Here is a 12,532-nt window from a genome sequence, read left to right as displayed (position 1 = left end):
GGCTCTTGAATATTTGTAAATAATACTTTCATAGGCCTCAATCCTGCTGGAGGAATATGTACTTAAATAAAACCTCTTCCTAATCCTGCTAGAGGCTTATCTGATGGTGTCTGACTCTAGATGTACTAAGCATCTCACTTGATTTCTACTGAATAATTCCTAAATTATTGTCTTTAAAGTAAATTTGTGAAAAAGTTGGAAGGGATCTATTTAAAAATCAATATTTAAAATTATTGTATCTCTTTGTCAAAGTTAGTCGTTTAGAATACTGTTTAAAGAGAAAATTGGTTTCTTATGGATACTTTCTTTTATACCTCTTTTCCCCCAACTGTATCAGTGAGCAGAGGTGATTAAACTTCATAGGTCATAGCACCTATGGTAATTTGGAAGGGGAAAAATAATTTAAGCTTGATTTTTCTCTTTCTAGTAAATTATCATTATCAAGGCATAGAAAGAAAATTCGGTTTGAATCTTGAAACACGTTAAATGTTAGACCCTTTCGCACTCTCACAGACTCCATCACTTCTCTTCTGTATTTAATAGACATATATTGAACATTTTCTGAACATGCAATCCTGGAAGTCCTGCTTGCTATCCTCCTGCCCTTCTGTTCCTTCCAGAGCTAGCTCCTATACGTAAACTAAACACCAATGCAATGACTGAAAGGGACTGAAGACAGAGTCCTTGATGTTGTAATTCAAACCCTGTGAGGAGAACCAGAGGGAGCTTGTTTTCCCATTCCACCTTGTGAATAGGACAAATCAAGAGGGTGCTTTGAGGAACAGCTCTTCATCTGACTTCCACGCTCAGAAGTGTGGTCTATACATTTCTTTTTTTTCTTGCAGGTTCCTTATTTTTATTGAGAGTCCATGCTACATATGTGTGTTGAGAAACCCTTCAGAGATACACACACACACACACACACACACACACACACACATATACATATATATACACATGCATATGCACACCATATACACATACATATACATCATACATATACCTATAAATCATATATATGCATATATTAAACCTATTTATATACATGTATATAACACATACATGCATATGTATATCATACATATATTCACATACCCATCTGTCAGCCAACTATGTAATAGAAGTGCATTGCTGCACAGTAAGGATTCATTTTCATGATAGTCATCATCTTTTTTAAAATTACTTTTTATTTATTTTTACACTCCAGATTTTATTCCCCTCCTGGTCCACCTCCTCCCTGACTTTTGCACATCCCATACCTCCTCCCCCAACTCCCCTTCCCCTGTCTCCACAAGGATGTCCCCACCCCACCTACCTATTAGACCTCTAAACTTTCTGAGGCCTCCAGTCTCTTGAGGGTTAGGTACATCTTCTCTGACTGGACCCAGACCTGGAAGTCCTCTAAGGTGTATGACATGGGGGCCTCATCTCAGCTGCTATATGTTGCCTGGTTGGTGATCCAGTGTCTGAGAAATCTCAGGGGTCCAGATTAATTGAGACTGATGGTCGTCCTACAGGGTCGCCCTCCTCCTTAGCTTCCTCCAGCTTTTCCCTAATTCAACCAGAGGGGTCAGCAGCTTCTGTTCATTGATTGAGTGCACGTACCTGAATCTGACTCTTTCAGCTGCTTGTTGGGTCTTTGTTGGGAGTCATGATAGGTGCTTTTTGTGAAGGCTTCATAGTCTCAGTAACAGTGTCAGGTCTTGGGGCCTCCCCTTGAGCTGGATCCCACTTTGGGCCTGTTGCTGGACCTTCTTTTCCTCAGGTTCTTCTCCATTTCCATCCCTGAATTTATTTTAGACAGGAAGAATTATGACTCAGAGCTTTGACTGTGAGATAGCAGTCCTACCTCTCACTTGATGCCCTGTCTTTCTTCTGTAGGTGGGTTCAATAAGTTCCCTCTCCCCAATGTAGAGCATTTCATCTAGGGTTCCCCCACTTTGAGTCCTGAAATTCTAGAGCATCCCCCTAACCCCCTTCCTCTCGAGGTAACCTGTTTCCATTCTTTCTGCTGGCCCTCAGGTCTTCAGTCCTTTTCCCCCAACCAATACCAGATCATGTTCTCCTTTCTCCTCACCCTCATCCCCTTTCCCTCCTCTGTCCATCCCTCTCCCCCTTTGTGGTTCTTTCTTCTATATTTCTATCACTAGAAATTGCATGAAGTATCTTGATCTTACAATAGGAGTGGATTAAAATGTTAGCTTCATGGGATTTACAGTCTGATGTCAATAGTCCTTAGTGAAGAGCTTGTAATATAAATGGGAAAATGGCATAGATCTGAAAAATATAAACAACAATAAAATAATGTTCAAAAGAACTCAGTAAGAACTTTAAAAAGTGACATCTTTGAGAAAAATCATTAAAATATGAACAAAGAACTTCGAATTAGCATTTTCTTAACCCAACAACTCTCATGGGAAACTTCTAGTCTGGCAAAAGACTATCTTTGGCATCATTTTGGGCCATTTTCTAAGCAATCATTGACAGAAAATTAATTACAATGATGCCAGATGCTACAAGACTTGGTCATTTTATTTCCTTGCATACTAATTTTATTCTTTATTCCAATATAAAGAGAACAAATAAGTTAACAGTTGCTTATATGAGAAGCAGGTAAAAGTGAATCACAGAGGTTTGGCTAATGAGTTTGTGAAAAAATGATAAATAATTCTCACTATTAAAATACCATTAATGGAACATAACTGGCTATAGTGTCTCATTGTGAAATGTTTTATTGCTTTGGAGAAACAGTTTAATTTGAGTTTTAATTGGTACTGAAAATTTGGAGAACATCCATTTCCCAAATAATGACTAATAAAGAGTTATTTTGAATGAACAATGAGTAGAATTTGTCACCAAGTACTTAATAAACAATTAAGTCATTCTTCATGGATAAAGTGGCCTGTTTCTGATGGAAATTTGTTTAACACAAAATAAGCAACAGCACTATAATTATTGTAGATTGAGCAATTAGAAAGAAAAATAATGGATTTCAAAGATAGCTGTCTTAATAGAGAGCATTTGAAATGTCAATAACTAGTAATTATTTGGAGTTTCACATTAAACATTAACCAAAGGTTACTAACTGATAAGTTCTTATCTTTTAATGAGTGTTGAACCAAACTCTTAATTTTAATAAAACATTTAGGAGATGTATGATTTTGTTGCAGTTCATGCTGAAATCCAGTAATAAGTAATTATCCCACTGGTAGAAAAGTAGCTTTGAAGCTTTTTCAAAATAAAACAATAAACCATAAGAGTAATCAGTGAGAGATAGATTGAGACAATGAAGTCAAGGACCTCCAGTTGGAAGAGTTGTGCCCTGGAATATTATTTCCATGGATACCTGTTAAATATAAGAAAGTAGGCTGTGGATAATTCAGTTGTTAAAGTGCTTGCCATGGAAGCATCAGTCCCCGAGTTTGACTTACAAAATCCAGGTTTTAAAAAGCTGGGCATAATTGCATGCATTCGTAATCCAAGCATGGGGAGGTAGAGATGGTGAATCCCTGGGCTTACTAGTCAGTAACTCCTGTCTACTGGATGAGCTCAAGCCTATGGGAAACAGTATCAATAAACAAAACAAAAATGCTAACAGGATGATGGCTCTAAGGATTGACAATAATGGCTGACATTTGATTTCTACCTGTACACATCCACAACCACATATTCATCCACACTAACACCTACCCACTTATACACACACTAAAACGGATAATCAAAGCAATCTGAAGTTAATGTAGTATACTGTGCTTTACCCTAGTGGATCTTCAGGAAAGGATGCAGAGAGGTACCAAAAACAGGTTAACAGAGTGTTGTCACTTGTTACTTAGAGGTTAAGGTGCTGTTATAGAATGTTGACTGGGGAACAAGGTCGAGCACATGCTCTATTAGTTACACTGGATACAAGAAAACTTTCTGAAGTATACTCCTATACTCAGTTTAGAAGACTAAGAAGCTAGCTCATGGTCAGTGTTTAAAATATAAAGTGGAGATATGAATCAGGACCTTTGCATTTACAGGTCTGTGATGCCATAGTCTTATCAATTAGAGTGATGTATTTTCTTTCTGGTGTATCTTCATTTTATGTGTTTTTTTATTCAAATACATCACATGTTTTAACTGTATTCATCCCATTCCTAACTTTACCACTCCTCCTTTCAGCCTTTCTTCTTCAACATTCTGATTTTTATTCTCTGGTGATCAGTGGGAAAGCCTACTAGTAAAAGGAGAGAGAACAGTCAGTGCATGCTGACAGGAGCCTGATATAGCCGTCTCCTGAGAGACTCTCCTAAAGCATGACAAATACAGAGGCAGATGCTCGCAGCAAACCACTGAACTGAGAATGGGTTCCCCAATGGAGGAATTAGAGAAAGGACTGAAGGAGCTGAAGGGGCTTGCAACCCCATAAGAACGATACCAATCAACCAGAGCTCCCAGACAAAATTAAAAATTATCAAAAGAAAAATTTAAAAAATATCAAAAGAAAAAAGGAGAGAGACCAAAGATGGCAGGACAAAACCATCTATAAAATTAATGTCATTTGCTTTCACTTTTTCCTTTTATTGAAAATAGACTCTTTTCTCATACAATATATTCTGATTACAGAGTTTCTCTTCCTTCTACTTTTCCCAGTTCCTTCCCAACTCCCTTCCCTTGAGATCCATTTCCTGTCTGCCTTTTATTACAAAAGATCAGGTTTCTAAAAGATAACCAAACATGGCAAAATAAAATATAATAAGATGAAGCAAAGACTGTCATATTGAAGTTTGACATGACAACCCAACAGGAGGTAAAGAGTCCTAAGAGCACGTAATAGAGCTAGAGACCCACTCATTCTTACAATCAGGAGTTCCATGAAAATATGGATCCAATAGCTATATTAAATCAGAGGACCTGGTGCAGACCCATGATGGTCCTATGCTTGCTGCTTCAGTCTCTGTGTGCTTGTATGAATCTTGCTGAATTGATTCAGAAGGCTTTGTTCTTCTGGTGCCTTCCATCCCATCTTCTGGCTCTTACAATCTTTCTGCCTCTTCTTGCCCAGGATTCCCTGAACTCTGCGGGAGAAGGGTTTGAGGAAGACCTTCCATTTAAACTCCCTTTCCCTGTAATGTCTGGCTGAGGTTCTCTTCCTCTATTCCCATCTGCTGCTGCCTCTCTGATGGTGCCTGAATAAGACAATGACCTATGACTATTGCAGATTATCATTAGACATCATCCTATTGATTTTTTAAAAAGACTAGTCAGTTTGGTTTTACCTTAGGTATCTAGGCTAGCTCATCTCTGGTTCTTTGTTACCCAAGTAGTATTTGGTATGGGTTCCTCGAGTGGACCTTAGGCCAAATCAGACATTGGTTGGTTACTTCAACAAGTTCTGTGCCACTATTGTCCTAGCATATTTTAGGCAGGACAGATTGTAGGTCAAAGGTTTTGTGGCTGGTTTGGTGTCCATGTTTCTTTTCAGAAGCCTTCAGAGTACTTTCCTGGACCAAAGAGACTAGAAGATATTAGTGAAGTCTTTATGTAGGCACCAGCTTGACTTTTCTATGTTCAGTGAATTGTGTATGTGTTGCCCTTGACAATGGGGCACTATTCTTGGTTGGTGGAAAGCAACTCTTTATCTTAGCCACAGCCTGTGTTGTTTGAGAATTTCCAGGGGACCACTTTGGCCAATAACTCATTTGAATGTAATCTAGTCCTCCAACTAGAAGCCTTGACTGGCCAAGAAATGACTAGCTGAGGCTCCACATCCCTATTACTAGGAATATTCATTAGGATCACCTTTGTAAGATTACAGAAACTTTCCAAGGAACTAGGTTGATACAATATCCCCTCAAATGCTCCCTAATTCAAACCTTGTCCCATTGCACTATCTCACTCAAGCCCATTCCCAAAGAGCTGACCTCTCCCACATCTGTCCCCACCTGCCCCAAGTTTCCCAGTAAAATCTATTCTAATTCTTCCATCCAGGGAGATTCGCATGTTCCTCCTAGAACCCTCCCTTTTCCAAACCTCTCTGGGTCTATGGATTGTAGCTTAGTTTTCATTTTCTAATACTCACTTATACATACTGTTTTTATCTTTTGAGTTTGGGTTACCCAGTTCAGGATGAGTTTTTTAATAGTTCCATCCATTTGCCAGTGCATTTTATAATGTCATTTTTAACAGCTGAGTAATATTCCCTGGTGCATTGTATTACATTTTCTTTATCTTTATTTTCTGCTGAGGGATATATGGGTCCAGTTTCAGGATATAAATCTGCAATGAACATAGTAGAGTGAGTGTCCTTGTGGTAGGATGGAGTGTCCTTTGTGTGTATGACCAGAAATTATATCTCTGGGTCTTGAGGTAGTTTACTTCCCAACTTTTTTGAGGATCTGCAATAATTATTTCCAAAGCAGCTATAAAAGTTTGTGCTCCTACCAGTAACTGAGGAGTATTCCTCTTGCTCCACATCCTCACCAACATGGTCTTAGCCATTCTGACAAGTGTAAGGTGGAATTTCTAATTTTGATGTGTATTTCCTTGATGAGTAAGGATGTTGAGTATTTCTTTAAGTGTTTTTCAGCAGTTTGATTTTTCCTTTATTGAGTATTCTCTGTTTAGGTCTGTACCCCATTTTAAATTGTTATTGTTAATTTTTGGTATCTAGTTTTCTGAGTTCTTTATATATTTTGGATATTAGTCTTCTATCAGATGTGGAGTTGGTAAAAAAAAATCTTTTCCCATTATTCAGGCTGCTGCTTTATCCAATTGACGGCATCCCTTGCCTTCCAGAAGTTTTTCAGTTTCATGAAGTCACATTTATTAATATTTAATCTTAATCTTAGTGCCTGCTCTACTGATGTTTTGTTCAGAAAGTTGGCTCCTGTGCCAAAGTTTTCAAAGCTATTTCCCACTTTTTCTTCTACCAGGTTCACTGTATCTGGTTGAATGTTGAGGTGTTTGATCCCCTGACCTGGAGTTCTGAGGTTAAGCAGAGTTTGTCTCTGTAGTTATACCTCTGTGTCCAGGTGGGGTTCTTGCCTGGGCACAGTTGCAGACTCTTTGTTACGAAGTCACTTGATTGATAGGTATAGACTGTGTGGTTACCTGTCTGATCATAGGTGCTGAGTTTCTGGCCCTTGCACAGTCATTGATGCACACTGTCTGTATAATGTCACTTGACTGGCACATGCAAACTGACTCTGGTCACTCCCCAGGGCAGAAATGAGGATCCTATTTAAATGTTATTTTTATTTTAGTTTCATTTCTTTGGATTGGCGTCATCCTGTAAGAGCGGCAGCTTTGTGATGTGACAGTTCCTGTATTGGTCTTTATTTTATTTGTGCTTTACCTAGAGAGTTCAGGTCATGGGGTAGGCAGTGGTTGGTATAACTAGAAGTTCCATGCCCTTGATGCTCTCACATTTAAGCACTGGGCTATTGTTCCTTTCCTTATAGAGAGCTGACGAGCCGCACTCCAGTTTGGGGCTCCAATGAGATTTCTACTGGGTAAAATTCTGCACCATTCTGACTCAGTTTTATTTCCATTTCAGATAAATGTATTCAGAGTAGTCCCTGATTCTCCATGGTGGATCAGGCAATTAGGGAGGGATGTTTTCTCCTTGCAGCCACCTAGCTGTGGAAGCAGCGAGGGTCTTTGTAAAGCCACCTTTTGCCTTTCCTTTGATAAGGTGTTGATAGATTTTTCTGCCACTTAAGAGGTATAGAGACCTCAAGATCTTTGTCTGAGCACGTGCCCGCTCAGTGAAGGACCCGTGTTGGTGGTGCTTCTGAATCTCTTTGTTTCTTTTCCATTGGTCTTTCCTCTTTTCCGCTACCACAGATGCCATGGGATTTTTTACCCTTGTATTAGCCTCTTAGGTTCTTCTCTGTGACTTATCTAGTTCTGAGAGTCAGGTTGGAATTTTCTGAGGCTCTTCTGTGTTTTAAGGTGTTCTTCCAACCACCTGCATTTGAACTCCATCTACCTGCCCATTTCAGGTCAAGGTGCCTTAAGGATCTTGCTCTCCTCCTGTTCAAAGCTTACTGTCTTTCTTTAAAACTGAAACCATTCTATCTGTACCATTCAGCTCATAGGCCAGCTGCTCTCTTACTGTCTCTAGCTTGTTCCACAGATTCTATCAGTCGGTGTCTGGTATCACCTGCTACCTTCTGCTTCCGGATTAGTGCAATCTTTAAAAAGTCATTGGTGTAGCAACAGCATCACACAATTGCTCATTTTCCCTACAGATGGCTTGTGTGTTTTCAAGGTTCCTGATGCTTCGTAGGAATTTTCTCTGTCTTCAGCCAGTGTCTACTGATAAAATATGCTTTGAACTTAATGTGTTAATAAGCATCATGAATGTATCTTGAGTTATGTAGACATTTGAAAAGAGCTAAAGAAATAACATGGAGAGACACTTTTAAAACTGTTGTAATTATTCCTTAAAAGGTTGATTTTGCTTAAGTTAGCTCTACAGTTTTGGAAATTGGTAGAACATACAGCGTTTCCAGTATTACCAGTTGGTGTATGGAAATTTCAATATAGTGTGTAATAAATTTCTGAACTTTAACCCAAAATATTAGAAACAGCTTATTCTATAATTATGCAAAGTATGCTAAGTTAATTAAAGGTTAGCATTGCTATAATCCCTCCCAGATATCATCTTGAATGTTATTATGAAATATTGATATAGTATTCATAAAATTAATTAACAGTAAGCAAATTGGCAGACATATTCCACAAGGTAATTGGTTTAGTGTAAAGAATACTAATGAGTTTTTAATATTTTTATCTCTGCATGTATTTATACCAGCCTACTAATACAGGAAAATCTAGTACTAAAGGAAAGTACAGACTCCTTAATCTGTAAATGTAATAGGGAATTTCTGGAAGCCATGCACAGAAGATAGTGGTAGACTCCCTTTAAGTGCATGGTATTCTTTAATTGTTATTCTATTTATTTTCCATCCACACCCACTTCTAGTAATATAGGGGAAAATAATTGAAGTTAAAATGAATATGTCACACCATGGTGACTGTACCAAGGAAAGGAGAGAATCTGTGAGTGTGGGTGGCTCCCAGTTAACTCTCCATTTCCTAGTCTCCAGAAGAAAAGCAAATCAAATAAGACACTTTCCCATGATTTCCCAGTAAAAGGAAGCCTTTTAAGTCTCTAATGATTAGATGTGTTTAATATTGTGTCTTCACTAAATATTTCTGTACAAGAAAATAACTATAAAATGATGCGACTGTACTTTATTAATTAACAAATACATCGCCAAGTAAGAAAGAGAAGACTCCATTGAACTGCAGCATTGTTTCATATTGACCCTTGTTAAGAATGGGTCATCTATAAGAATACAGTTAATAAATATTTAACTTTACCAGTTTAAATATATAACTACGTGATGGTGTCCCTTGGCAAAGCATCGCACTTAGAGAAGTGGATTAAAATCATCTTTGACTAAAAACTTTACAGTGTCAACGACTTGGTAGATCTGGTCAGGGCCAGTTAACTGTTTGAAATAGAGTCCTAGTGAACGTTCAGTATGATCTCAAGTTGAATATTACCATGTGCTTATGTGAAGGACAATGATCAAAACTTCATGAGAAATTGACTTTGAATAGGCGTATTACTCCTGAAGCGAAGTCATAGATGACTGTGGAGTAGATACGAAGGTTTGCCATATATTGTGTCTCCTGGAGGCTTGGAGTTGTCATAGTTGTTTTAGTAAATAATTACTTAACCTTCATTAGGATTGTGTATGTGTGTGTGTATACACGTGTGTATGTGAGTATGCACAAGTGTGCTTATGTGTGTGTATGTGTGTGTACATGTGCTCACATTTGCAGCTGTGCTAATGCTGTGTACTTCCAGTCTTTGTATTCTGATGAAAAGACCCCTTTGTTCCATTTGGGTCCCAGTACATTTGAGTAACAATGTGTCTTCTCTGATCACTGCTGCTGCTACTGCAAAGTCAGGTGTTCAGTCACACAGATGTGCTCAGAGAATCCTTAACTGACGTGACTTGGAACCTCTATAATCTTTATACAATACTCAAGACAATTTATATGTTGAATTCTAAAATCATTTTTACTTTTATATGATATGTTAATTCCTAATGATGTGGAATATGGTGATATTTCAGCATGCTTGTGGAATATACAGTGGTCATTTATGTGAAATTGGCACACCTAGTCTGTCAGCATGCTGCAGTTTTTCCTGTATCCAGAGCAGTGGGCCGATGGAGAAGACTAGGCATCATGGTACTTTCTAGCTATGACTAAGGAAGTGCACAGTTACTCAGTGTCTTACCTTCTCTGAATACTGAACAGAACCTAAGTATAAAAACAAGATGATAACAAGATAAGAAGAGTAAATTTCCTGGTTTGTTTTTCCTCTTCTGGAATCTCTGCTTATCGCTGCTTCAAAATATGTAGACATATGCAAGGCATATATATATATATATATATATGAGAGTCATTGGTTTGTTTTTTTATTGAATATCTTATTTATTTACATTTCAAATGTTATCACCTTACCTGGTTTCCCCTCTGGAAACCCCCTACCCATCCACTCTCTCCCTGGTCCTATGGGGGTGCTCCCCCACCTACCCACCCACTCCTGACTCCCTGCCCTGGAGTGGTCTAAGGCAATGGTTTGTTTTTAATAAAAATTGACCTACTACTTCTTTGTATCTACTTACTTAGATTTAGGGTTTAATTTTATTATTTAATTAATTGTCCAGAAGGTTTTGAAGGGATGATATATGATCTTTGGGTTATTGACTATTAAGGTCCTGAGCTCCAATATAATGTATGCCTTGAATACTTTTTTATACAGTTTGTGTGTGGTGGACAAAGCGAAACCCATTAATGCTGCATTTCCGTGTGCTCTGATGATTCGCATTGTGCCAGAACTTGTCTTTCCTACCTCTTCCCCCTTCCCCTGTCTTTTTTGAAATGGGGTCTCACTCCATAGCACTGATTAGCCTAGAATTCATTATGTAAACCACTTCAATTTGCCTCCCAAGTTCTGGGATAACAGGTGCACACCAACATGTCTGGCCAGAGATCTATATTCAACTTGCAAACTTAAAATATTTTTGGCAATCACTGTTTTTTGAATTCATATACTTTTAGCAGAAAATGTCCCCAAATTGGTTCGCATAATTTTGTAGAATTAAGGTTTCTGAACATGAACTAAGAACTGACTAAACTATATTAAATGTAACATAATATTTTTAAATTTTTGCACCCATTTTGGTCTGTTTCACATAGTCCAAAACTCATTTCACCATATGCTTCAGGGTTTGTGTTAACTCCTGTGTTTGAATGGTTTTGAATAGATATTTTTCTTTAAACATCACAAGAATACATATCAGTCCCCTGAATCTGAGTTCTTTATATGTGTTCATTCATGTGTAAATGGATTTTTGAACAAAAATTGCATATTGACCATGTTTAGATCTGGGCATGGACAGACTTCAGTTTCCTTTTACTCTTCCTTAAACAATACTTTGTAACAACTTTTTCTGCAACAGTATTAGGTGTCACAACTAATGGTTTAAATATATATAGGATTGCATAGGCTATATGCAAATTCAAAGCCATTTTATATAGAGATTCTGACATTCACAAGGAGTTTTGAAACAATTTCTAGTAGGTATTAAAACACAATGGAGTGTGTAGAATAGTGTGTATGTGTGTTTGTGTGTGTGTGTGTGCATGCATGTGCACTCACTTAGGTTTGTCATCTTATTGTGTGCTTTCTTTTTTAATGAAAGGCAAATAGAAATGTTTTCCCTTTGTTTTCTATTAATTTTATCCTTCTTTGGGAACAGGAAGAGTGATTGGCATCTTTCGAAGTTTTCATGTTTAAATGATGCTATCAGTCAGCCATGTGGAATTATTTGTTTGATGCTCTAACAGTAAAATACTTTTATTTTTAAAAAAAAAGGTCTGTAAAAATGCACACATGTTATGCATATGTTTGTTTTACTTTTACACAATTAAAATATCAGTGGAATATGCTTTTCCCTCCCCTCAGGACTATAGAGTTAATATTTTCCTGAGGCAGAAGTGGAACGACCCCAGACTCAAGCTCCCTAGTGACTTCAGAGGCTCAGATGCACTGACAGTTGACCCCACCATGTATAAGTGCTTGTGGAAGCCCGACTTATTCTTCGCAAATGAAAAAAGTGCCAATTTTCATGATGTAACCCAAGAAAACATCCTGTTGTTTATTTTTCGGGATGGAGACGTCCTTGTGAGCATGAGGTACCCTGTTTTCTTTAGTTCTTGTGTATTTATATTTTCCTTTTAAAGTCAACAGATCACAGAAATGTCTACTCAGTGATTCCAACTTTTTTGTTCCTGCCTTCAGGTTGTCCATCACTCTTTCATGTCCTTTGGACTTAACTCTGTTTCCCATGGACACACAACGCTGCAAGATGCAACTTGAGAGCTGTATGTAAATGAGGCTATAAATGATTTGGGGGAGAAAATGTTTATATCTAGATAAAATGTTATATTATTGTGT

At 37.8% G+C, this 12,532-nt stretch overlaps 1 protein-coding gene across 3 annotated transcripts in view; it reads left to right on the top strand.

The window, feature by feature from the left end:
- Glrb (glycine receptor, beta) overlaps positions 1 to 12,532 on the top strand; it is a 73,620-nt gene that overhangs the window by 42,794 nt on the left and 18,294 nt on the right. For all 3 annotated transcript variants that reach the window (XM_087616418.1, XM_087616419.1, NM_053296.2), the window contains 2 exon segments: positions 12,041 to 12,270; positions 12,377 to 12,459. In XM_087616418.1, coding sequence (XP_087472544.1) covers positions 12,041 to 12,270; positions 12,377 to 12,459 — 313 coding nt within the window.

The sequence above is a fragment of the Rattus norvegicus genome, chromosome 2, assembly GCF_021556685.1.
Source record: "Rattus norvegicus strain SHRSP/BbbUtx chromosome 2, alternate assembly SHRSP_T2T, whole genome shotgun sequence".
NCBI classification, from domain to species: Eukaryota; Metazoa; Chordata; class Mammalia; order Rodentia; family Muridae; genus Rattus; species Rattus norvegicus.
This window is presented reverse-complemented; position numbering and strand designations above follow the sequence as displayed.